This window comes from Acinonyx jubatus, chromosome E4, assembly GCF_027475565.1.
Source record: "Acinonyx jubatus isolate Ajub_Pintada_27869175 chromosome E4, VMU_Ajub_asm_v1.0, whole genome shotgun sequence".
Classification (NCBI taxonomy): Eukaryota; Metazoa; Chordata; class Mammalia; order Carnivora; family Felidae; genus Acinonyx; species Acinonyx jubatus.
The window spans coordinates 24,747,189-24,774,150 of record NC_069395.1 but is presented as its reverse complement, the minus strand read 5'-3'; the positions used below and the strand labels follow the sequence as shown (position 1 = coordinate 24,774,150).

Here is a 26,962-nt window from a genome sequence, read left to right as displayed (position 1 = left end):
CCCAATTTTTCACTTCCTTAGGAGCTGATCATCTAAGTGGGAAGCTAAAACAGACACAAAAAAGTAGAAGACAATTTGTGCACCAGGTGGGCTAGCCTGGATGGAAGAAAGGACACACTCGATGTGCAAACATCGAGTATCCCAAACTTAATGAAATTGACGAGGATCCTTGTTTTTAGAAAAAAAATGTATTTCAGGCTTTGGAAAAATAGTGGACTCTAATGTACTCTGAAAACACGTTTCTTGGCGTAGATGTTCAAAACTTGATCTAGTAGGGGCAGGCGCCTGGGTGGCGCAGTCGGTTGAGCATCTGACTTCAGCTCAGGTCATGATCTCACAATTCATGGGTTCGAGCCTGATGCTGTGCTGACAGCTCGGAGCCTGGACCTGCTTCAAATTCTGTGTCTCCCTCTCTCTGCCCCTCCCCTGCCCACATTCTGTCTCTCTCTCTCAAAAATAAATACACATGGAAAAATGTTTAAAAACAAACCTTGATCTAGGAAATTCACTGACACCCCCTGGAAACACACCAGCTGGGACAATCCTGACTGTATGAGGAAAATGGGGGGACATACAGGGGCCGGAACATGTTAGATGAATGTTCCCTGAGACCTGGTGTCTATGAATTGCTGTCTCATACCTCCTGTGTCTTTTCCATGATTTGGGGGTCTCCGCCCGTCCTTCTGATGTTGGAGCACCACAAGGCTCTCTCCCGGGACCTCCATCCCTTCATTCTACTCCCAAAGTCTTCAGGGACATCTGCTTGCTGAGGCCACTGAAATGTCCATCTCAAACTGTAGATAGAAGCTAGGGTTTCTCTGACAAAGACTGTGATGAGCCTCTGGGTCTGTTTTCCTGACTCCCTTTTACTTTCCAGAATATAGCACTCACCACACTTTTGTGTGATTTCGTGTCTGGAGTCTATGATCCCAATCCCTTGAGGATAGTGACCACGTCTATCTTTTTTACTCTGTATTCCAAGTGCTTAGCATAGGGCCAGGCGCATCACGGACTATCCAGAAACATCCGCAGGATGAATGAATGGTAGAACCATTTAGGGGAGAACAACACAGTGGTCATGGTAGGAAAGCCCTTGATTTTTTCTAGAATTATTTTTTTTAATACCAGCTTAATTGAGGTCGAATTCGCTTACCATACAATTCAATGCCACAGTTGCGGTCTGCCCACAGAGGCACATAACCAGCACCACGATCATTTTTAGAACAACTTTCATCACCCCAGAAGGAGCCCTGCTCTCAGTAGCAGTTGCTCTCCACTTCTATTTTATTTTATTTTATTTCTTATTTTATTTTTAATTTTTTTTAACGTTTATTTATTTTTGAGACAGAGAGAGACAGAGCATGAATAGGGGAGGAGCAGAGAGAGAGGGAGACACAGAGTCTGAAACAGGCCCCAGGCTCTGAGCTGTCAGCCCAGAGCCCGACGCGGGGCTCGAACTCACGGACCGTGAGATCATGACCTGAGCCGAAGTCGGACGCTTAACAGACCGAGCCACCCAGGCGCCCCGTCTATGTTATTTTTAAGAGGTAATAGGTTCAGTGGGTTAAGTGTCCAACTCTTGATTTCGGCTCAGGTCATGATGTCACAGGTCATGCATTTGAGTCCCACATCGGTCTCTGCGCTGACAGTGCGGAGCCTGCTTGGGATTCTCTCTCTCCCACCTCTCTCTGCCCCTCCCCTGCTTATGCTGTCTCTCCAAATAAATAAATAAACTTTAAAAATGGAAAAGATATTAAAACCTAATGTTTGCAGAGTGTTTTGCAATGAATGGAGTGCTTCACGTGAACTCATTAATTCTTAAGCAATTCGGGGACGTGGGCATCTCAGTGCATCTGTCACTGAGGTTAAACTTTAGGTTATAGACTGAGATCACGAATCAATAAAAAGTTTGAACTGAAAGGGAGGAGAGGAGTGGAGGGGATGGCCAGGGGCAAGAAGCTCCTGGCCATAGACTGTTGACTCTGGGAAGGTGCAGGGCTTGGTGCTTGTCATGCAAACTTAGGGTTGTGCACTGCACAACCCCATGGCGTTGAGTGTCAACCTACTTGCCGATGCAGAAAATCCATTAGGGGGTATAGAAAGTATGCAAATATTGCAGAAAGCAAGTGGTTTTCAAACTGATAATAAAAGTTCTGAGTTTGAATCCTGGTTCTGCTAGTTACTACAATCCTGAATTTGGGAACCTCCCCAAGTTTCAGCTTCTTTGTTTTATTTTATTTTATTTTATTATTAAAATTTTTTTAATGTTTATTTTTTTGAGAGAGACAAAGAGACAGCACAAGCTGGGGAGGGGCAGAGACGGAGACACAGAATCTGAAGCAGCCTCCAGGCTTGGAGCTGTCAGCACAGAACCTGATGTGGGGCTCGAACTCACAAACCATGAGCTCATGACCTGCGCTGGAATTGAGAATCCAATGCTCAACTGACTGAGCCACCCAGACGACCCCAGCTTCTTCATTGTAAAATAGTATCCTCCTTATAAGTTTGTTGTGGGGGTTAAATGAATTAGTGTAAAGAAAGCAAGTGGTACAGTTGCTGACACTCATTAAATAATAAAACATTTTATTACTAATGATAAGCAGATTTGAAAAAAGTAAACTAAAACCTTTGTGGCAATAACACTCTGTCATTACTGAAAAATGATCGTTCATTGCTCTCCAGATTGTAGATAATGGGCTCACTCCAATCCTGCTACTGGAATACATCTTCTGCAAGTAGAAGGGCAAAGTGATTCAAAAACCATAAGAGCACTTTCCTTGAACGTAGGTATTCACTTCAAGAACTTAATCCTAAGGAAATAGTCTGAACTAAGGGGGAAAAAAAATCAGTGTGTACAACGTTATCCATGATGGTTTTGTCTGCAATAGTAAAAACACTGGAAACAACTGAGTGATGACCCAAGGAATGGTTTGAATTTGGGTTATACTAGCAAAGTGGGATATTAGGCAGCCATTAAACATACCACGAAGGGATATCTAGGTGGCTTAGTCAGTTCATCTATCTTGGCTCAGGTCATGACCTCATGGTTTGTGAGTTTGAGCCCCGTGTCAGGCTCTGCACTAACAGCATAGAGACTGCTTGGGCTTCTGTCTCTCCCTCTCTCTGCCCCTCTCCTCTGCTCTCTCTCTCTCAAAATAAATAAAATAAACTTAAAAAAAATACCATGAGGGGGGCACCTGGCTGGCTCAGTCAGTAGAGTTTGCAACTCTTGATCTTGGGGTTGTGAGTTCAAGCCCCACGTTGAGTGTAGAGATTACTTAAAAATAAAATCTTTTAAAAAATGCCTGAAAACTTTTTGGGCCCTGAGGGACCCACCTGAGCAGACACCCTGAGGAGAGAGGGAACCTGGAAAAGGATGAAGAGAGAAAAGCAAGCAAAATACCGGAGATACGGCTAAAAGGGTGGTGACTGCCAGATAGTGGGAGCCTTCTGGATCTTAGTCAGGATCTTGGATTTCATCCTAAGTGCAATGGGAGGCCATGGGAGGCTTTGGCAGAGGATGCCATCACCAGAGCTGTGGGTTTTAAAAGCTCCTTTGTTACAGTGCGGAAAACAATTTGGAAAAGTATTTTTAAAGAGCAAGCATGCAGGGGAAGTATTATAAAAAATGGATCAGGAAATGGATTCGGAAAAACGGACTAGGAAAATGATCGCATAGTGAGCAGGGTGTTTTCTCTTTGCCTGAAAATTCCTATTCCTGTTGACACACCATTAAAGATGGAGAGAGAAAATGCTCTCCTGTAGAGAGTAGCTACGTTCTCTGGGACACACTGGGTCCCACAGATGTTGGAGACATCACACAGAGAAAAGGGCTTTGGAGGGGATGCTGTCTTATGAACTGTCTGGGGTGGGGGGGGAGGGGGGGAAGCATGTTATCGAGGTCCATCAGCCACTCCAGCAGGTGATAAACTATCAAAAATAGCTTCCTGTTGATGTTACAGGTATTATAACTTCACTTATCACTGTTCTGATCTCCCCTCGGATCCTGCCTTTGGGGCTGGAGTCTGTTAGGCTCAAAGCAGAGAGAGGAGAGCCATATCATATGGGGCTCTGCAGATGACGGGGGACTGTGTGAGGAACACATTCCCGGGGCCTCCGAGCCGGAGCAGGCTAAGCGCTTTTGCGGGTGAATCCTCAGCTCATCTTCGGCAAGTGTGTGCGTGCAGTCAGGTAGTGCATGAGCCCCTGGCATACCCCAGAGCCCTCGAACTCATTCACTCTCTTATCCACGCCACAGACATTTATCAAGCACCTATTACAAGTGCAGGCAGAGTTCTGGCAACCCGGGACATGGAGAAGAATAAGACAGAGATCCCCAATAATTCTTACTTTGCTATTTAGAGCAGAGTCGTGGATGATCTAACTACAACCCCTTCCAGTTCTAGATGAGGAAAATACAGTCCAGAGAGGCCAAATGCCTCAGATCTCTAGGGCACTGAGGTCCAAGTCAAGCGGACTTCCTATTATTCTAACACTGTCTAGAGAGACTGCACAAGCGGAGGACCCAAAATACATCATGTTCAATGATCCTTAATAACTACATGATCCTGTGAGCCTCAGAGAGGCTCGTGGAAGGTTCTGGTCCAAGAGTGGTCCATGCAAAAGAGCAGAGCTTCGTGAAGCTTGCGCAACTCTGGCTGCTGCCATAACTACAACGGTTCGTGTGAGAGGATAATCAAAGTGCGGAGATTTGTCTTGATTCCTGTAGGTTAACTGTAGCTCGAGTTAATCACTTAGAGATCATGGCAGAGTCGGGAGCAGAGAGAAGTGTAGTTGACATTAGCAGGTCAATGTGGAGGACATGGACAGTCCAGTTAGGAAATCACTCTTGTGTGTCCCCAAATCTTGAGTGATAGCAGGGCTTTGTGTTCTCAACACAACCCCAAGCAGCAGCTACCGCCACAAACGTATTTCCACAGTGAGCCGATGACACATCGAGGGTCATAGAACACTGAGCCGGACTCAGCCTAAAGAATGGCTTTCTAACTTTCTTTCAGAGAATAAAAGTATAGATCGCTACCATTTGTTGTTTACCACAGAAAGGAACTTCTGTTAAGTGCTTTGCCTAATTATTTATATGACTTCACTTCAAAAAACCTTATGAGTTGTGGCAAGAGCCTAAATGTCCATCAACTGATGAACGGATAAAGAAATGGTGGTTTATATACTACGTGGCAATGAGAAAGAATGAAATATGGCCTTTTGTAGCAATGTGGATGGAACTGGAGAGTGTGATGCTAAGTGAAATAAGCCATACAGAGAAAGACAGATACCATATGTTTTCACTCTTACGTGGATCCTGATAAACTTAACAGGAACCCATGGGGGAGGGGAAGGAAAAAAAAAAAAAGAGGTTAGAGTGGGAGAGAGCCAAAGCATAAGAGACTCTTAAAAACTGAGAACAAACTGAGGGTTGTGGGAGGGAGGGGAGGGTAGGTGATGGGCATTGAAGAGGGCATCTTTTGGGATGACCACTGGGTGTTGTATGGAAACCAATTTGACAATAAATTTCATATATTAAAAAAAAACCTTATGAGATTAAAAAATAGGTATTTATTGTTAACCCAATTTTACAGATGAAAAAACTGGGGATCAGAGAGGTTAAGCAACTTTTGTCAAGTCACACAGCTACCAAGTAGTATAGCAGGGTTTAAATCTGAATATATCTGATTCTGAAGCCATTATTCTATACTGGTTAACTTGTCCTGCGACAGGGAGGTGATATCACAGAGATTTATAAAATTCTGCTTTCTTGGTTTCCTGTCAGGATCATTTTATCCTCATCACATCTTCTTCACTCCCAAATTTCAGTCCTGGAGGTTTAGCTTGAGACCCGCCCAAAGCGGGTCTATCACACAAACTGCAACAACCACCCTAGGTTGGCCCCATTTAATGTTGAATGGCAAAGAAATTGTCCTTGGAAAATGATCCTCATCAGTTGCCCTGCGTCCCATACGCAATCTCTTAATCTACGGCCACATCAAAGATGGGCCAAGTTGGAAGGGACCTTTGCTAATATCTCGAGACCTACTTCTTCGTTTTATGGAGGAAGAACATGAGGTTCCTCGTGGGAAAGTGATTTGTCTGAACTCATGCAGCAAGTTAATATCCGAGGTTGGACTTGAACCCAGGCCTCTTGACTCCTCTTGCCCGTGCTCTTTCCCCTCTACCAGGTTATGTGCATATTGGTGGTATTTCAGTGTGCATTCACATGGAGAGAGACTACTAATCTCCTCTATCGGTGTAAACTGTCTGCAAAGAGGAGCCGGGTAGAGCCCTGCTGAGGGAGATAGAAGGTGTTATCTATTGCTTCACTCGTTCTACTCAACAGAGCTAGATTATTATCTTCTGAGCAGCCTGTCCCCGCCTTGTTGGAAATGATGAAACATTTGCGACTGACCTCCAATGAGTGAGGAGCTTCCGGGTGGGGCTGGGGGGTCTGTGGAGGAGATGTTTCCATCATTGGAAACATTGTCGAAACACCAGCTGGGATCAGACCTTGCTCTTGGCCCTGGAGGTAAGTATTGTCTGGGTAGGTAGAATTTTAGATTAGTTGAAGGAATGTGTATCTGTGAACATACATGTGTAGAAGTCTCAGAGGGGATTCTCTGTTTATGTGCTGGGATTCCAGAGTGTGGAATTCGATTGCATTCAGCTTGGACTGGACCGGAGATTGAGCAGTTTTTACTTGATGGATATTAGTTTCTTGTTCCCAAGATCTAAGGTATGTCTGTACTAATTGCGGCAGTAATCAGAGCTCCTGGCTGGAAGGTGGGTAGACCGTGGATCCAGACATAACTAGATCCAAAGAATGCTGCTAGCCCTGTGTAAGCCTCAGTTTCTTCATCTGTAAAATGGGTATAAAACCACCCACCATCCAGTATTGCTATGAGGATTACAGACAAGGAGTAGTTTAGTGCCCAGTAAAGTGCTACTTTTAAAATAAATTTCTTTTTTTAATTTTTTAAGTCTATTTATTTATTTTGAGAGAGCAAGATTAGGAGAGTGGGGGAGGCGTAGAGAGAGAGAGAGAGGGAGAGAGAGAATTCCAAGCAGACTCCTCACGGTCAGCAAAGAGCCCAATGCGGGGCTCCAGCTCACAAACCACAAGATCATGACCTGAGCTGAAATTAAGAGTCTGATACCTAACTGACTGAGCCACCCAGGTACCCCTCCATTAATTAATTACTCTGGTCTGCCGGAAACCAGATCCAAGAGGATATCTCCCTGCAGAAGGCTTTTCCTTCAGGTTCCAGAAGGTTGTTCTGAGTTGCAAAAAACTGGTGTACGTGGTGGGAAGCGGATCGGGGTGGCAATTTGAAAATGTTATGAATGGGTGCGGGGCGAACCTGGGCAGCTCAGTCGTTTAAGCATTCAACTCTTGATTTTGGCTTAGGTCATGATCCCTGGGCTGTGGGATTGAGCCCCGCGTCAAGCTCCTCGCTGAGTTTGGAGCCTGCTTGAGATTCTCTCTCCTTCTCCCTCTGCTCCTCTTCCTAGCTTTCGTGCTCTCTCTTTCTACAAAAAGAAAAAAAAGAAAAAAAAAAGGAAGTTAAAACAAAAGAAAATGTTATAAATGGAAGTCAGAAAATGCGGGCTGTCAAAGAGGAGAGTCATGGAACAACAGCAAAGAATAATAGGTGACCTTACGTAGAGTTTGCTATGTGCCCGCGATTCTTCTGATAGCTTGACATATTCTAATTCATTTAATCCTTACAGAACGCCTGAAAATGTGCTATTCGTAACTTCTCTTCACAGATGAGGAAGCTGAGGCACAGAGGTGTTAAATGACTTGACTGAAGTCAAACAGTGAAAGAAAACACTTGTGGAGAAGTTAGCTCGGAAGAGTGTTCTGGGAGCAGTCCTCTGGGGGAGTTTGGAAAGCACAGTGGTCAGAAGTGTAGCTGAGGCACTTAGGGAAGTTGTGACAGTGGACAGGCCTGTTGCTTGTTCTGTAAACTGACCTTATTACTCAAGCTTTGGCAACTCTACTCAAAATAATACCTTGAGTGGGATTGGCTGTGCAATTGGCAGGGCGGAGGACAAATGGAAATCTGGGGTTCCCTGTTAAAAAGTTACTAAGAATTTATTTATTTATTTTTTTAATGTTTATTTACTTTTGAGAGAGGCAGAGCGCAACTGGGGGAGGGGCAGAGAGAGCGATGAGAGATGGAGACACAGAATCCCAAGTAGGCTCCTGGCTCTGAGCTGTTAGCACAGAACACGAACCCATGAACTGCGAGATCATGACCTGAGCTGAAGCCGGATGCTCAACCTACTGAACCACCCAGGAGCCCCCCAAAATTATTAAGAATTTAAAGATGGCAAGAGCAGAGCCCGAAACCAATCAAGGGGCCCTCACCCTACGAGGCTGCATAGGAGTCATGCCCATGAAGCCAGCGCTGGTCCTGAGACCCAGCAGTGAGGCAGGGAAAGTGCTGGAAGATCTCACAGTCTCCCTTACCCCTCTTGATAGACTCTTTGAGGGAGACGTTTGAATTCCCAATGAGCTGAGGAGGCAACGGAAACTCAGGGACATCAACCTTAAGGTTAAACAGTGTTTCTCCTATGTGAATTGATTTGATTGCAAAGAATGTTACAAAGTGCTTCTCCTACACGTCGTCTCCAAGTATCTGCCAGCAACTGCAGAGTATAATGTATGGACAAGCCCTGGTCAGAGCCACCGCAGCATTCACAAACTGAGCATAATCTGTAGAAGGTTCTTCGTTTCTCTGAATTCGGGTTGCATTTATCTCGAGCAATTACTGACACAATGACTTCCCCAATATTATGAATTAGACATTTCGTATAACTTGGTTTTCTTCCTCAAAAATTGTCAGTGCCTGCCCCTATGAATATATATTACTAGACATGTGGCGTATCTGGTGGGAACTCAAAGGTGCTATTTCTGGTTGATTGGAGTCTCATCATTTATGTCCACGTTAGACTCATAGAATCCTAGAACAACAAAACGATAGAACTAGACACACCCTCCCCCCTCAGTTGCAGACAGGGAAACTGAGGCTCAGAAAGACAAGGTGACCTGTCAAAGGTGGCCGAATTTGCAAAGTCACCAGGCTGGAAAGTTGATCTGGGTTCTCGTTTCATATTCCAGATGTGTCCCAACCACCTGGGTTGAGGCCCCTGCCATGGTAACCGGCGCTGACGGGAACCCAGAGACGATTTTTCTGACACCCAGGACAAAGGTGATGCCCCAACCCTCTGCTGTCCCCTCACTCCTCCCCTCTCACTGGTGGATATTTTGATCTTCTCCGTCCTCCGGTGCATGGACACGGCAGCAGTCGTGGGAGCAGGGACTGTTTAGGACTGACACCTCCCAGGACCATATGGCTCCGTGCCTTGGGTTGCTTATATCTCCCATCTGAAAGTCATGGGTCAGCCCAGTTTCCTTACAGGGCCCTGTGGAAATGGTGTGTTTATATAGTTCAGCCAGTTTGTGTTGAATCCTCTGTTCTGGACTGAGGATCACTCCCCGTTGAGCACCCATACGAGCCAGGCACTCAGCTGACCTTCTCAAACACTGTGTGCAGTGTGGTGATGGCTCTGGCCCCAAACAGCCTGGGTTTGAATTCTGTCCTCCCCATGCGGGATTAGAGTCCGATTTTCTCATATATAACCTGGGGACAACCATAGTGGCAACCTCGTAAGTTTGCCATCGTGATGATTAAACGAAATAATTTATGCAAAATGCTTCGCCTGATGCTGGCACATAGCAAGCACACAGCTTGAGTTGAAAAAATGAAGCAGGTGCTGTCCCCATTTTTCAGGTAAAACTCGAGGCCTGGAGAAAGAAAGCAACTCATAGCCAGGAGGGCCAGAGCTAAAACTTCAAACCCAAACCCCCTGGCCCCCGAGTCCCTGCTCCTCCGTATTTTCCTGCACCTGCTTGTGAGGTTGGCTTGTGGTATACCCCACTTGCTCCCACTCTCTTATTCACATGTGGCTAAATCTGTGTCGAAACTTGTTGAAGACGGTGAGTGGATTTCCCTGTAGCCAGAGCTGGGAGCCACCTTTAGCTGGCCTGCTCTGGCCCTCCTTCTCCATCCAGCCATAGCCTGTTCTTCAGTAGTTCTACTCAGTGACTCCTCTCTGAATATTCTATTGAGCGGGGATCAACTTTTCCTCTGAGATAGTACATAGTATTGACACCACTCCTTCTGAACGTTCATCATGCTTCATGGTGACATCTCTTCTTTTGGATTTTTCGCTTATTAACGTCCGGATTTTCCGACACAGTGTGAGCTCTTGAATGTTCAGAGGGCGTTCTCTCCTTCTTCCTGTCCATCAGAGTATTTCGCCCAGGGCCGTGCACCTAGACCTCTCAGTGTGTATTTGATCGATCGGAACTCGGACATTTAGCTGATTGTCTCAGTGTTCTATTAACATGATGAGATATAGTTTAGATTGTAAATAAATTTTTTATGTAGATAAGTTTGGAACTATGCTGATTGAGCAGCTCAGAATTTCTGGGCTTGTTTTCTTTTCCTGATTAGAAAAAAGATATATGTAAATTGCAGAAAACTTTGATATGACAGATAGTGTAAAGGATAAAATAAAACATCATCCACAATTGCAATATACAGTTTTGTTAACATTTAGGTATATATTTTTTTCTATTTCCCCTTTTTGAAAAAAGAACATTAAAATAACCCCCAATTTAATTACCATAAATTTACATTCACGAATAAATCTATATTTGATATGAAAAATTATTGTCAACGAACTATTCGGGATTTGGCGAGCCAAATCAGGTGATTGGGGGTTATCACTAAACTAATATAAAAGACAAAAACATTTAATGACCCAAAGTTTTCTTTTTTGTACAAATTTTCATTCTTTTTTAAAAAAACATGTTCTGTAGGTGGCTAACTATAACTGCATTGTTCTTCCTCATGGAACAGATTCCTTCCCCAGATTAATTTTTTTCTCAATATAATTTTATTTTATTTATTTATTTATTTTTCAATATATGAAGTTTATTGTCAAATTGGTTTCCATACAACACCCAGTGCTCATCCCAACAGGTGCCCTCCTCAACACCCATCACCCACCTTCCCCTTCTCAATATAATTTTAAATGTTGGTATAATATTCCACTCTATACCTTCACCCTAATTTATTCAATCTTTGTGTTTCAATTAGGTTGCTTCCCATTTTTCACTTTTATAGTCAATAGTGGGTACAGCTACCTTGTGATAATAGCTTTAGTCCTATTCCAGATTGTCTGTAAACTGTTCCATGCCTTCTACCCATTTATCATTTGGGGATAGGAGGGCTTTTCTTAAAAATGTTTTTAATCTAAAACCTTTTAAAGTTATGTATTGTACACACTGGTTCTAACGTTTTTGTCTATTTGCCTTTAAATTTTGCTCATTTGACTTTAATATGTGAAGTTTTAATATTTTAGAGTGGAATCTATTTTTCCTGTTGCTTTGTGACCTCTTCCATTGCGTATAAGCTGAGACAGTTTTCTCTCATCTGGGGATCTAATAAATATTATTGAATATGTGAATATCCAGTCCCATATCCTTCTACTTTTAATGACTCAACTTAAAACTATTTACTTCTTGAATCCCTTTGGAATTTATTTTGTTGTATCATGTCTGGGTGTAAGTTATTTTTTTTCTTACAGGTAGCTAATTCATTATTCTGTGTGCAACATTTTCTAAATGACACTTTCCTTTCCTCCCACTGCCTTGTGAACCACTTTTATAATATTTATTGTACATCCTAGAGTAGTTTTTCAAATCTACACCACCCTTTAACAATGGTATGTCAGGAACCTGCCTGGTCACAAATCCTTTTCAAACGTGTTCCAGATCTTCTGGACTGTTGTTAATTTTTTGCCCAGATAAATTTTAGAATTAATTTGGAGTCGTAAAAAATTTCTCACTGTAGTTTTGACTGGAGTTATATTGAACCAACAAATTAATTTCAAAATGATTTTTTTTTTTTTTTAGTCTTCTGGATTGCCAGTCTGGGACATGGGAATGTTCTCTCTATTAGCGTCTCTCTATTAGTTTATGTCTTGTACATCTCTCAGTACGTTTTTATTATTTTCTTCAAACTAACTTTCTTACAATTAAAATTATTCTTAGCTCTATGAGGTGCAATGGCTGCTAAGGTTGCCGGGCCCCCCTCCATGCAATTCCATTACCTCACTGGTTATTGCTGATACAATAGGAAGAGGAGCTGGTAATTTTAGAATATTTATCATGCTTTCAGGACTTTTCCTGAGTAGTCTGATTAATCTCACTGCTTTTTCAATTGACCGTTTGGGATTTCTAGGTATAAAATCACACCTTTTGCAAATAAGGATAAATTTGACTTGCCCTTCCCCAAGCTGTACCTTCGTTAATTTCACGTATCAGTTAATTAGCTTAGGCTCCAACACCCTGCTGCCTGGGCACAAAAACCCCGTTAACTCTTCTTACCACCTTGAGCAAATTACTTAATTTCTACGTGTCTTAGTTTTGCCCTCTGTAAAATGGAAATGACCATTATATTTCAATTAAAAAAAAAAGAAAGAAAAGAAAAAGGAGAAAAATAGCACCTACCTCCTAGGGTGATTGAGAGAATCAGGTGAGTTATAGATGTCAAAGTGTCACAGAACATCTCAATAAATATTCCACACCCTTATTATTACTCTAGGTTAGAGGTCGGAGGAACTTCTAACTTCCCAGGGTTAGAGTTTCCAGGATTAATTTTTTAAAATGGTTACAGCAGACATCTTTGTTCTTGGCTGCTAAAACATTTTACCACTTGGTAAGATGTCGATTATTGGTACAGAAGGGATATTCTTTATTACAGTAAGAAATTATTCTCATATTCTTATTTTATTAACTTAAAAAGTAAGAAATGAGTATTTTATTTCATCAAATGTTTTTTGGTGTTTTACTGAGATGAACATTTTAAAAACTGGTTCTTGGGGTGCCTGGGTGGCTCAGTTGGTTAAGCATCTGACTTTGGCTCAGGTCATGATCTCACAGTTTGTGGGTTCAAGCCCCGCGTTGGGCTCTGTGCTGACAGCTCAGAGCCTGGAGCCTGCTTCAGATTCCGTGTCTCCCTCTCTCTCATGCTCATGCTCATGCTCTCTCTCTCTCTCTCTCTCTCTCAAAAATAAATAAATGTTAAAAATAATAATAATAATAAAATAAAAACTTGATCTATTGATGCTATATTCATATCATGTAAGAGGCAATTTGCTGTAATGATTGAGAGCTGGGCTTGGTTTGAAATTTGGCTCTGGCAATGGTGGGGTGGTGATGGGGGACCAGGGCAAATTGCTCAACCTCTCCAAACCTTTCTGTCTTATCTAGGAAATGGTGGTAGTGTCTATCCTTGCAGAGTAAGGTCATGTTAAATACCCAACATTAGTTTTCATTATTGTAATAACTAATTTCCTGGATGTTCCTGAAGGAACTCCTTGACATTATCCTATATTTACTTCTGTATTTGTAAGTGACAAGATCCTGCAGAGTTTTCCACCTTTTTTATGCTCTGGATCTGCTTATACAGCATAAACATTACGTGTTCCTTAAAAGTTTAAAGTAACTTATTTTCTAAAACTATTCGGGGGGTGCCTGGGTGACTCAGTTGGTTGAGAGTCTGACTCTTGATTTTGGTTCACGTCGTGGTCCTAGTATCATGGGATCGAGCCCCACATCGGACTCCCATGCTGAGAGTGGAGTCTGCTTAAGATGATCTCTCTCCCTCTGCCCCACTCTCTAAAATTAAAACAAAACAAAACAAAACAAACCAAAAAAAACCCAACTATTTGGACACAAAATTTGAGTAGATTAATGCCAATAATGCTTTTAATTTCTAAATAATAGTAACTCTCTTTTATTGTATGCTTCTTTCTTTTTTAAAAATTTTTTTTAATGTTTATTTATTTTTGAGAGAGGGAGAAACAGCATGTGAGTGGGGGAGGGGCAGAGAGAGAGGGAGACACAGAATATGAAGGAGGTTCCAGGCTCCGAGCCATCAGCACAGAGCCCGATGCGGGGCTCGGACTCACAAACTGCGAGATCATGACCTGAGCCAAAGTCGGACGCTCAACCGACTGAGCCACCCAGGCGCCCCTATTGTATGCTTCTTTCTATGTGGCGAAAGTTGTAATAAATACTTCACATAACTCATCTTACTTTATCCTCAGAAGCAGGTATCATTTGTATCCATCTTATTCAAACCTAAGAACCAGTTATTTTTGCTCCCATCTTACAGATAAGAAAACTAAGGCTTTGAAGGGTTCAAGAACTAGACCAAGCTCATGCAGGGAATGAGCTGGGGTGTGAACCCACGCTTCCAGACTCCAGTTCTCTGTCTTTAGCGGCTACATGCCATGCTGCCTCCCCAACTTCTTTCTTGTGATCTTGTTTTGGTTTTGGTGCCTTATGGAATCAATTTTGCTCGTTTATATCTTTCTAGAAACTCATGAATTTTATTGAGATTACATTAAAAAATTCCTTAGTAGCCTCACAGTTTTTGATCTCCTCTGTTTCCGTGGTTATATACATAATCGTGTATGTATACGGTTTCTGTGGTTTGGCTGATTTATGTTTCCTCCTTTTTTTGATTATTCCCAACTGCATTTTAAATTAAGGAAGAAAAGTCTAGTAATGCGGAGGAGACTGGATGATATTATAAAATAGAAACAGATTTTGTTTTTCTTTCAAAATATCCCATTTCCATCCAAATTTGCTTCTCTTTCCCCTTCCTGACTTCAGTCTTTAAAGAACAGAATGCTTGGAGCTAGAAGGAGCCTGAGGACTTTCAAGCACCAAGCCCCTTCATTCTCCAGGGCCTAGAAAGGATTCTACCCATCCCAGCTCCCCAGCAGGCAAGTGCAGGAGAGAGAGAGAGACAGAGACAGAGACAGAGCGCGAGCAATGAGGGGCAGAGAGAGAGGGAGACACAGAATCTGAAGCAGGCTCCAGGCTCTGGGCTGTCAGCACAGAGCCCCATGTGGAGCTCGAACTCACGAACGGTGAGATCATGACCTGAGTGGAAGTTGATGCTTAACGGACTGAGCTACCCAGGAGCCCCTAAAGCTACTTAATTTTAAAAGATTGATAGCCTAACAATGTTGAGAGTGATTATTGATTATTGCATTCCATATGATTTTCATGTAAATCATCTTCTATTGTGCTCTTTTTTCAAACGACTCTTTGTGACTCTTCAGTGAAAGCATGGTGTCAGCCAGGAGGAGGTGTGTCTTAATTATTTCACCTCTATGTTAGGCTGTACCAACGAGAGCCCCACGAGAGCTCCTCTATCAGAAGGAAGGGGAAACAATAAGATGGGACCCAGGCCTAACTGGACGTATTGGGACTTCCACCCAGGCCTGAAGCAAGCAGAGGAGAGGCTCCCAGCACCCTGTGGGAGTGTGATTGGGAAATGCCTGGCAGGGCGTTACATTAGTATTGGTCTGGGCATCAAAACTAAGCATGTGAAAGAGGATAGGACAGTCCAAATCTTGATCATAGAATGAGCCACGGCAAACTCTCACGGTCCAGGCACTTTTTTCACAACATAATTACTCTAAATTGCTCATTTCCTGGTTATTTGGTATATGCACATGTTTTTGCCCACTGTCTGATCAGCAATCTGCAATTAGACCCCAAGGAACAACCTGCTCATTGTGGTTAGGGGCCATTAGCCACTTAAATAATGACATCTGTCATCATTTTCATACCTCATCCTGTCCCTGATCTTATCTTCAAACTGTGCTCAACATGAATGCCTGACTTTCCTAAAATAGACCAACTCGATCTTTAATAGCTCTACTCCAGTCACCATCTTGGTGAAGTGTTTCAGGGTTGAACAGCGTGTAGTTCGCAACTTCCTCCATTTACGATGGGGTCAGCTCGCGATAATCCCATCATAAATCGCAACTATTATAAGTCGGAAATGCTTTTACTCCACCTAACCTACCAAACATCAGAGCTTAGCCTAGCCTGCCTTAAACGTGCTCAAAGCACTTATATTAGCCTAAAATCTAGTCATCTGACACAGAGCTTGTTGTTTAATAAAGTGTTGAATAGCTCATGTACTTTATTGAATCCTGTACTGAAAGTGAAGAACGGAAGGCGTGTATGGGCACAGAAGGGTTATGAGTGTATTGTTTGTGGACCCTCATGATCGCGTGGCTTATTGGGAGCTGCCCCACATCAGAGAGGGTTTGCACAGCATATCGCCAGCTCACAAAAAGATCTAAGGTCAAAATTCCAAGTATGGTTTCTACTGAATGGGTATGCTTTTCCATACCCATTGTAACATCTAAAAATTAAGTCAAACTGTTGTGGGGCCCATCCGTAATCATCGAGTGCTTCTCACAAGCCTGATGTTGCATGAAGTTCCATACAAACAGCATAAAGCACTGAGCCCACACAAGAACTCTCTGAGATAAAGGCTATCGTTCTCCTCATCTTACAGGTACAGAAGCTGAGGTACTGAGAGGTTTAATAATTCACATCTAGAAGGGAACAGAACTTGGATTCAGATTGAAATCTGTTGGACTTTATGCTATATACTGACACAGGTTCTGTGCACCATTTGGTCAGTGAGATGTTCACAATATACCAAAATGATGGAAGGAAGCGTAGGCAATATGGTTCTGTACAAACAGCCAAACCAAGATATTGGTTTTAAAATAATGGGACATTTATTTAATGCAGAGATTCTCAACTGGGGGCAAAAGTGACTGCCTCACCCTGGGGCATTTGGAAATGTGTGGGGTCATTTTTGGTCATTTTGGTTGTTACATTAGCCTGTTACAATGGTGGTCTTCCAAGATGCTGAATATCCAGTGGGGTGCAAAACAGCTCTAGACAACAAGGAACTGTCTGGCTCTGAATGTCACAGAGCGCTAAGAAACACTGATAAAGTAGAATAGTAGTATGCCAGAAACTCAAGTATGTAGCAAACTCAAATGGCTTCAGGGATCAGTCAGGGAGGGAAGAGCACATACCCCTTCTTAAGGCATCCAAATCCAAATCTTTAAAGGACTTCATCAGACAAAATCACCTAGGCGCCGAATTTGGCCCGAGGGCCTCCAGAGTGGAACTTTTTAATGAAGGCTTTTCTGATCTGGAAACATGTTTACGATATACTCAGTGAAGAGAAAAAGCTGCTGATCGGTATGATGTTTAGAAAAGATTGTACACGTGTAAACACGGATTTACATGCACACCTATGCACAGTACATACATGTATGAGAACCAGTGGAGAGTGCTCTGGAGTCAACCGTGGGGTGATTTTGTGAAATGCTTTGCTTATTTGCATTTTGAATTGTACCACAAATATCTATTAGTTGTTTAATTTTTAATGAATAAGGAGAGAAAGGAGCCTTAAAAGAAATTAAAATTTAAGTGTGGTTTCAGAACCCAGCCCTAGTGGCTTTCTGGCCATCCCCTTGGATGAAAGAAGGAGAATAATTTCTGTGATTAAGGACAAATGAGACACTGAATATGAGGTAATCAATACTGACACACCAGAGGGGCGCCTGGGTGGCTCAGTCGGTTAAACGTCTGACCTCAGCTCGGGTCACCATCTCACAGCTCATGAGTTTGAGCCCCGTGTCGAACTCTGTGCCGATGGCTCAGAGCTTGGAGCCTGCTTCGGATTCTGTGTCTCCTTCTCTCTCTGCCTCTCTCCCCTCGTGCTCTGTTTCTCCCTCTCTCTCTCTGAAAACTAAATAAATATTAAACAAAAAATACTAACATACTAAAACGCCTTTGAAAATGAACACTGTTGGTTCCCAGAGACACCAGCCTGTGATTTTTGTGTCTTTCATGATGCCATACAGCTCTCCCGGTGAAGTCCGATCTTTTGCAGCTGCCCCAGAAATCAATACTGCAATTTGCTTGAGAAATCAATGCCTGTCGAAATTTCAAGAGGGTTTATCCAAAATAAGACAAGAGCCAGGCATGTAAAATATAACTATGCCCTTTTCCATCAAGTTGCCCAATCCTTCAAGATCACTGTTTTTCCTGAAAAATCCCCATTTTGCTTCATCTCCATCGTTTCTGTGTTTTATTTCCAGCGTCTTGACTCTGCAAATTTCATTTTGTGCACAAGTCACTTTCGACTAAGCTTTCTTTCTGCAGTTTGCTCATCCTGCGGGGGGGATACTGGATTTTCTACCCACTGGTCTATGGACTTCAGGGACTTCCCGGAGTCCTTTCTCACCTGCCTTCTGGGGTGTGTTCACCTCCTGCTCCCTGCCTCCCCCCCGCCCCCAACTGTAGCCCCTTCTTACCAGCACCTGATGTTTACGAGGCAACCGGGCACATTTACCTTGACAAGCAATGGGTAGATAGCGTTAGGTTCCTTTGGGAGAAGTATCTAGAATTAATTATGTAGGGAAGGGGGTGGGTTAAGGAAGTACGATGAAGAAATTGGGTATGTGTTGCTTCCAACTTTTGATCTTGTGAAGAAAAGCCACTGCCAAGGACTAGCATGTTGGTATGTGAAAGGAGATGTATTTTCTCTCTGGAAATTTGCAGCTGGCCAACGCCCACAGCCCTGGAGAGGGTTAGGTGGCAAACCCCACAGCCTTCCTGCCCCTCATTGCCTTCTCTCTGTCTTGATTCTTGGTCTGAGTTCTGATCTTAGAAAGCCCCAGTGTGAAAACTACAAATAAAAACAAGACTTTCAGGACTTTCCCACTGCCCTTAGCCCTTGGAAACACTGATGGGGAAAATAGGTGTCAGGAGCAGTGAAAGGCTGTTTAAGGTTTATGGTCTGCAGCAGGGCGGTGGGTGGTTGTCTCCCCATCTCTGCTGAGTAAGTGTCATCTCAGAGGCTTTGAAATTATCCTGCCTTTGTCTTTTAGTAAATTCCATATTCAGCAACATGATGATGAAATTCATAAGCTGATTTTTTAAAATTAATTTTTTAATGTTTATTTTTTGAGAGAGAGAGAAACAGAACGTGAGCAGGGGAGGGACAGAAAGAGAGGGAGTCACAGAATCCAAAGCAGGCTCCAGGCTCCAAGCTGTCAGCACAGAGCCTGATGTGGGGCTCGAACCCACTAGCCGTGAGATCATGAGTTGAGCTGAAGTCGGATGCTTAACTGACTGAGCTACCCAGGCACCTGATATTTATTTATTTAAATATTTTTTAATTTATTTTTGAAGGAGAGAGAGAGACAGAGCATGAGCAGGGGAGGGGCAGAGAGAGAGGGAGACACAGAATCCGAAGCGGGCTCCAGGCTCCGAGCTGTCAGCACAGAGCCCGATGTGGGGCTCGAACCCACAAACTGTGAGATCACGACCTGAGCCGAAGCCGGACGCGCAACCGACTGAGCCACCCAGGCGCCCCCTGATTTTTAAAATCAACATATTCATGAGTGTGTAAGAGCATCCAGAGTCTAAACCCCAACGATATCCAGAGTCTAAAACCCCACGAAGCCACGAATGGTGTGCATGTGATTTCTTTCTTTTTTTTTTTTTTAAGTTTATTTATTTATTGAGAGAGAGAGAGAGAGTGCAAGCAGGATACAGGCAGATAGAGAGAGAGAGGGAGTGAGAAAGAATCCCAAGCAGGCTCAGCACCGTCAGTGCAGAGCCTGATGTGGGGCCTGAGCTCACAAACTGAGATCATGACCTGAGTTGAGACCAAGAGTCTGTCGCCTAACGGATTGAGCCACCCAGGCACCCCAAGATTTGGATTTCTTTAACAAATCTCTCCTGGCGTATTCGCGCATGTTCAACCCCTTGGTGCTTTCCAGCAGCAGGTGAAGATTCTCTGAAAGCCAAGACCAGTGGTTGAACGTGCAGGCTTGGACTTAGAGCCCAAATCCAGGCCCAACCACTTGCCAGCTGTGCGACCTCAGACATGAGCCTCTGCTCTCTGAATCTCATGCTGCTTGTTATCGAAAGAGCGTACTGATATCTCGGCCATGGGACCGTGTGAATCAGGTAGGATGGTGGGTGTGCCAGGGGCTCAGCGCTGGGGCTGTCATCGAGTGCGTGCCCACCCCGTTCGATGCTAACACCGAACTACGAGATACTGCCTGTTTTGTAGATTCAAAGCTTGAAATCTGGGGAGAGGAAAGCCGGTGACTCCCCGAGCAGCTGAGTTCGCCTGAAGGGAATTGGAGCGTAGAGCCCGGGAATCCTGACCCGCTGCCTTGCCTCCTGCAGGTCTGTAGGACGGTCCCGCGGGTGGCACTACGTGGAGACGAAGTGCCCAGAGTGGTTCCTTCCAGGTGTCTTCTTCCTGCCCCCACCAAAGCCTGAGCCTCACCTACGCCCACAGCTGCCCTGCAAGTTCATCATGCTGACGGAGTGAGTGGTTCCCATCAGACTGTGCACCTGGCTTCCAAGCATGCACGCCACGTTCCCTGGCTCCCTACACCTTCCCGTCCAGAGAGGCAAAGAGACCTGCCCTGAGACACACGGCAACACCAGATGGCTGCCTCTGGCTGGGGGCAGGGTGGGTTTGCAGCCGATTTAGAATCTCCACAACCTCTAACTCTGACCCTGCTCCATTCCCAACAGAGACATGAAGTTCTGGCATGGCTTAGTGATCGCAGTGGTGTCCCTCATTCTACAGACCTGCCTCTTCGCTGCCATCAACTACCTGCTCAGCAGGCACATGGGTAAATAGCCTGGCGCTCTTTCCTCCTAGTCACCTGTAGGGACCACCCCTGAGCCTATAGCAAGACGAGCCCCGGAATACCCCTTGAATACCTACTTGAGGATCCACTAGCGGGTCATCCCTTACTGGGTAATCCCCATTCTGACCCAACCTATTTCTGGTTGGAATGATGGCCCAGAGCCCTTCCACCACCCAGACCTTCTACCTAGGGATAAGCTTCTGCAGTACTCTTGAGGGTGGGCTCGTTTAGCCTGGGCCTAACTTTCTTCATCACCACCAAAGGACTCAAAATGAAGAAAGGACTTTGAATTCCAGGAGAAGGGAATATGGCTAGACTAAAAGATGGACTTAAATTCTTTTTTTTTCCAATATATGAAATTTATTGTCAAATTGGTTTCCATACAACACCCAGTGCTCATCCCAAAAGGTGCCCTCCTCAATACCCATCACCCACCCTCCCCTCCCTCCCACCCCCCATCAATCCTCAGTTTGTTCTCAGTTTTTAAGAGTCTCTTATGCTTTGGCTCTCTCCCATTCTAACCCCCCCCCCTTTTTTTTTCCTTCCCCTCCTCCATGGGTTTCTGTTAAGTTTCTCAGGATCCATATAAGAGTGAAAACATATGGTATCTGTCTTTCTCTGTATGACTTATTTCACTTAGCATCACACTCTCCAGTTCCAAGATGGACTCAAATTCTTGAACTGATTTACTGTGTTCTGTTCTGGGATGGCATTAAAATTAGGGAAAATAAAATAAAGGGAGTCTAGGCTTCTCTAGCCATTCATTCATTCATTCATTCAATATAACAGGGAACCAAACAAAAATCTGTGTCCTTATATAACTTACATATCATGGGGGGCACAGACAACAAACTAGATAAACAGGTAATACACACATGTTAGATTATGGTGAGTGCTAGGGAAGAAAAAGATGAAGCAAGGCAAGGAGGTATGAATTGGATGATGGCCAACATCACTGAAATGCCAACATTTTAGTATAAACATCTGGCAGTGAGGAAGCGAGCGGCACCTGCAAAGGCCCTGAGGCAGAAAGCTGTTTGGAAGAGAGGCCAGTGTGGCTGGAACGGAGAGAGGGGGGAAGAGCGAGGCCACAGGGGGCCTTGGAGGCTGGGGCTTTGGCTCGTCCTGCAAGCGAGGTGAGAGGTGCTGCAGGGTTGTGAGCAGAGCGCTGAGGTTTGAAGAGGTCCCTCTGAATGTTTTGCCGTCTCGAGGGCAGTGCTCAGAGACAGGATGTTCCTGACCTGGAGAGCTGGCACTTTTGACCCTTGCCCTGTCCCCTTTAGCCAGCCAGAGTGAACGGATCCTGAAAGGGGCCAGGCTCCAGGCCCCCTGGCCCAGCTCTGCGCAGCGTCAGCCATGTGCTGCCACGGAGGAGACGCGAAGCGCTCCTGTGTCTGCGCCCCGTCACAGGCGTGAGTAACGGGGCAGGGGAAGAACTTGTCATAAAGCTTATTCTGCTCTGTCCGGGGCCGTGGAGAGCTGCTCTGCCGCAGCCGGGCTCTGTCCTGGCCAGCCCAGCCCCTGGCCGGAAGACTCCTCCCACCCGCCTCCCCGAAGGCCTCACCAGCCTAGCTTTTCCAGCAAGCTACTCTTTCATCACGCAGGGCAGATCTCGCTGGCTTTGGGTGGGTCTAAGTTCTTTTCCCCCTCTGGTCATGTGTGAGCCACTGCAGAGGGGGCTTGGGGCCGTCTCTGCTCCTGTCTTTGTCATTGATACTATGGCACCTGTTTCCGTCTGGCTGAGATTTCAACTGCCTCTGCCTGCCTCTGGCCGTGGTATCCAGGAGTTTTAATAAATGCTAGTGTTGGTGATGGTTCAAGTCTACGTTCCCCTCTGGCAGGCGAGCCAGCAGGAATACCACCCACTGGTTTTCTCTCTCGAGGCTTGGGAGACCCACCAGGTCACCGTTCACACAATGGAAATTGCTGCTTCCGAAGCAAGACAGCTACCCCTGGGTGCTCACTCCCCAGAGATCGCACCTTTTCCAGCGGGTTTTCTCTTGATGGATTTGCATCCGCTCCGACCTTCCAATTTTATCTTTTCAGTTGGAGAGATCTGGTTGTCAGGCTTCCCTGGCACCGAGATAAGACCTCAGCGCAGGAGAGAACCAGAAGAGACCACTCATGTGAATTCGGTGTTTCTGCAAAAAGGGAGGGGCACTGGCCTCATTGTGACCCTGGCCCTAGAGCGTCCCCAAAGCCTGGCCAGAATCAGAGACTCTCTGGCAGGGACCTCAAAGATCATCATGCAACCTCCTTGTTTCACAGGGAGCAAAACCAGACACAAAAAGGGATGTCACCTGCCTAGAGTTAGTGACAGGTCTAGAGCAAAACCTGTGGCCGGGACTGGGGAGGCCAGAGCTACGTGCTCGGGGCCACACAGCGTCAGCGTGTTCCTGCTTCTCCCTCCAGCACAATCAAGTGATATTAGTCTTAGATGGAGCTGTACAGCGCGGCAGGGTCTGGACTCTTGGGCACATTCTTGCCTATTTGGCGGGGTGGAGGGGGGCGCTTTCTCTCCCCACCCTTTCTCTGTTCAATGTCTTCTTTCTCTATTGGGGGCTCCGTATCTCTCTTCCCCGCTTGTCTTTGCATGGCCGGCTCTGCCTGACTTTGTCCCCTTCTCCCTTCCGTTGTGCCCATCCCCTCCTAACACCCCCCACCCCCCACCCCGCTCCCCAGTGTTCCTTAGAAGGACAGTTTCTATTTCTCCCTAGATGACAGTGACACGTCCTCAGATAGCTCCAACAGCGCGGACGTCTCCGGCAGCTTGCCTCCCCCCTGCCAGGTAATGGACACCCCTAGTGGTCCCAGCCCTTCATATGCAGTTGGGGTCCTTGCTGTAAAAGACTGAGCATCCAGGCCACCCCAGCTACACGGATGGGAGCAGGGATGGAGGGGTTTCTTGAGTCATTACAACAACCTCGGGTGACGGGTGTCATGATCCTCGGGTTCATGGCATCCCCACAAAATGGGTCTGAGTGAACTATAAAAATGCAAATGTCAATGGACCACCTCCTCCTCGCCATATCCCAGTCACCAGGCCAAAGTCTGCTCTGAGTCCTGACCTCACGGGGATTGAGTCTCCACATCTTTCCTGAAACCCCTTAATTCCCTGCAGACAGAGGCACAGAGCTGTTGGTAGTGTTCCCCCTTGGCCTGGCCCTGCTCTCCGACACAGCCACCCGGAGCCAGCTTCTCTCCCTGCCAGCCTAGGGCGAGACGAGGGTCCTTCAGTGAGAGTTCAGTCCTGGGGGGGTCCCCTCCTCCAACCCTGGTAGGAATCTTGACCCACATTTCTCTGCTTTTTTCCCCTAAGGCCACCAAGGACGTGAATTACACACACGTGGTCTTTTCAGCCCCTGGAGGACTAAAAACTGAACATGCCCTGGACTATGAGAACATAAAGGAAACCACAGACTATGTCAATGTCAATCCAAAAAGCCACAGGCCCAATTTCTGGACTTTTGTGAACCCTGCTAACTCTGAGTCGGTAGAATACACTCAGGTGGCCATGTGAATTCTAGGGTTTTAATGGGGTGTGGTTCTCTACAAATTCTTGCACTTATTTTGGAAGGGAATGGCTTTTTGTTTTGTTTTGTTTTGTTTTGTTTTTTAAACAAGGCATAGGAGAATAAGTAGGCCTGTATCTCATTCAGCAAGAAAGATTCAGGTCAGCTGCCAAGTAGAACTTCCAGGATGAGTATGAATGAGTGGAGATGTCAGTAGAGAAAGCGGTAATGTCTTTCTCCACAGAAAATTGTGGAAAAAACAATGTTTGATCAGCTGTAGCAGAGTTCTGTTTGGTAACCTTACCGTTAAAATGACTCTCCGGGCTTTTTAATTTTTTGGCAATAAACAACTTCCTCAAAAATTTTAAATGAAATGGCAACTACCAATTCCCCTTTTCCTTGTGCCTAACCCTGCACGCTGCCCCTTTTCAGAGCTACGTCTAGCTGAGCAATCCCGCTCTGCCCTCAGCACTTTCAATAGGCCACTTAGAAAGCCTGCCATCATCCAACCTTCGAATTCCCTGTTTTTTAGGGAACAAAAGATGACAGACAGAGTTCTGGGTAAACGCCAACTAGCATCACAATCTGGGATTCCAGAGAAAAATCTCCCCAAATTCAATCCAATGGAATGTAATAGTCTTTTCTGGATTGTTCTTTGTTTGTGTAAAGCCAATTAGGAATACAAGGGCACTTTCTTAGCTTGATTAAGAATAGCTTGTCTCAGGGGCGCCTCGGAGGCACAGATGGTTAAGCATCAGACTCTTCATCTTGGCTCAGGGCATGATCTCACGGTTCGTGAGTTCGAGTCCCACATGGGGCTTTGTGTTGACATCATGGAGCCTGCTTGGGATACTCTCTCTCTATTTCTCTGCCCCTCCCTCTCTCTCTCTCTCTCAAAATAAATAAAAGTTAAAAATAAAAGAATAGCTTATCTCAAATCAGCTGACTTCATGATATTTATGGGTAAGGACCTATAACATAATTTTATTGAATCATGAATGGAGTAAGTGTCCACAAACCTGTCGTTTCCTTCATCTAACATTGTTCTAGAAGTCCTAATCGGTACAATAAAACAGTTGCCCAAAAGAAGAACTGTCAGTACTGGAAAGGAGGATAAACTTGGTCACTGTTTGCACAGTCTAGTCCTACAAAGTCTCAGAGAATTAACTTCAAATGTTTTTAAATTGATAACACGCAATAAGTAATAACCAAATAAATACACAATATACTTTTTTGAATAGCTAATTAAGACTTGAAAGGCAATTTACTCACATTAGCTAAACAAACATCTCAAAAGATGAAAGCCCTAGGAACGTGCCGAAGACAAATCCCAAGTCCAGATGAGTGGCATCCAGGTCTTAGAGACGATATGTTACCCGTGCTCCACCTGCCGGCTGTACGTGACCTTTCCAGTCAACTTCCATGTTCCCAGCTTCCTCTTCCCCAAGATGATCTGAAGAAATGGTTTTGGTTTTGGTTTCTGGGACTGTGCAATTTTGCTGGCCTATGTGTCCCTCCACCTTTTGGCTCTCGTTGTTCCTCTCCTGCTATGATTTGAATGTTTGTGGCCCCTTAAATTCATCTGTTGATATCCTAACCCCCAAAATGATGGGATTAATGGGGCGGGGGGGGGGGGGCTCCGGTGGGATTAGATGGAGAGGGTGGGATTCGATGGATGGGGTGGGATTAGATGGAGGGGGTGGGATTGGATGGAGGGGGTGGGGTTGGATGGAGAGGGTGGGGTTGGATGGAGGGGGTGGGGTTGGATGGAGGGGCTGGGATTGGATGGAGGGGGTGGGATTGTATGGAAGGGGTGGGATTGGATGGAGGGGGTGGGGTTAGATGGAGGGGGTGGGATTGGATGAAGGGGGTGGGGTTAGTGCTTTTGTGAAAAAAGACCCTATAGAGCTCCTTAGCCCTTTCCTTCTGTGAGAATACAACCCATGTGAAGTCTTCAACCCAGATGGGGGCCCTCACCAACTGTGCCAGCACCCCGATTTTGGACTTCTGGCCTCCAAAACTGCAAGGAATAAATTTCTGTTTTTTAGAGGCCACCCAGTTTGTGGCATTTTGTTATGGCAACTGGAATGGACTAAGACATCTTAGGAAGCTTTTCTTTTCTTTTTTATTGAAAAGAAATTTTTTTACATTTATTTATTTTTGGGAAACAGAGTGAGACAAAGCATGAACGGGGGAGGGGCAGAGAGAGAAGGGGACACAGAATCTGAAGCAGGCTCCAGGCTCTGAGCAAGCAGTCAGCACAGAGCCTGATGCGGGGCTCAAACCCACGAACTGTGAGATCATGACCTGAGCCGACGTTGGACGCTCAACCGACTGAGCCACCCAGGTGCCCCAGGAAGCTTTTCTTAATAAGGAAAAAAAAGATGTTGTTGATTAGAGAGGCAGAATGAAGAATAAACACCAGCAACACTGTCTCTGTATCTAGAAATGAAACTCTATTTCTTATTGATCTCTCTTAACAAGAAGAAAAAAGACGTCAAGGGTGTGCTGAAGAGGTTCACAAGAGTTACCATGCTTCTGAGAGAGGCTGGGCAGGGACACGGCTGAGACCGCTCCCACACCAGGGGAGGGCACAACTGAAAAGGTGCCTGCTTTCTGCAGGATTCTGGAAAGCCCTGGGATTGGGAGGAGCACATGTTAAAAGAAGACTTAAACGTCAGGTGGGTGAGGTCAAGGCACTTAGGACCTAGTCCCAGGGACAGGCAAGAGCATGTACCAGACATGTGACAAAAGAGAATTGACATACAGCAGTGAGAGCAGAC

At 45.1% G+C, this 26,962-nt stretch overlaps 1 protein-coding gene across 3 annotated transcripts; it reads left to right on the top strand.

The window, feature by feature from the left end:
- The first annotated feature begins 6,416 nt into the window (after positions 1 to 6,416).
- RHEX (regulator of hemoglobinization and erythroid cell expansion) lies at positions 6,417 to 25,072 on the top strand. 3 transcript variants are annotated; one of them, XM_053209324.1, is made up of 7 exons: positions 6,417 to 6,538; positions 19,780 to 19,966; positions 20,073 to 20,335; positions 20,549 to 20,649; positions 21,951 to 22,079; positions 23,385 to 23,455; positions 23,987 to 25,072. In XM_053209324.1, exons 3-7 carry the CDS (start codon positions 20,325 to 20,327, stop codon positions 24,185 to 24,187), a joined length of 513 nt encoding a protein of 170 aa, XP_053065299.1. In that variant the 5' UTR covers positions 6,417 to 6,538; positions 19,780 to 19,966; positions 20,073 to 20,324; the 3' UTR covers positions 24,188 to 25,072. The 3 variants fall into 3 exon arrangements, with proteins under 3 accessions (XP_053065299.1, XP_053065300.1, XP_014925396.1); XM_053209325.1 differs by having other exon boundaries at positions 19,777 to 19,966; positions 20,192 to 20,335; XM_015069910.3 differs by having other exon boundaries at positions 19,777 to 19,966.
- Positions 25,073 to 26,962: the final 1,890 nt, after the last annotated feature.

Excerpts from the sequence above, each read along its gene's own strand:
- RHEX (XM_053209324.1), top strand. Across the intron at positions 20,650-21,950 it reads CCTGCTCAGCAGGCACATGG|CCAGCCAGAGTGAACGGATC; the intron begins GTAAATAGCCTG and ends TGTCCCCTTTAG. Across the intron at positions 22,080-23,384 it reads GTCTGCGCCCCGTCACAGGC|ATGACAGTGACACGTCCTCA; the intron begins GTGAGTAACGGG and ends ATTTCTCCCTAG.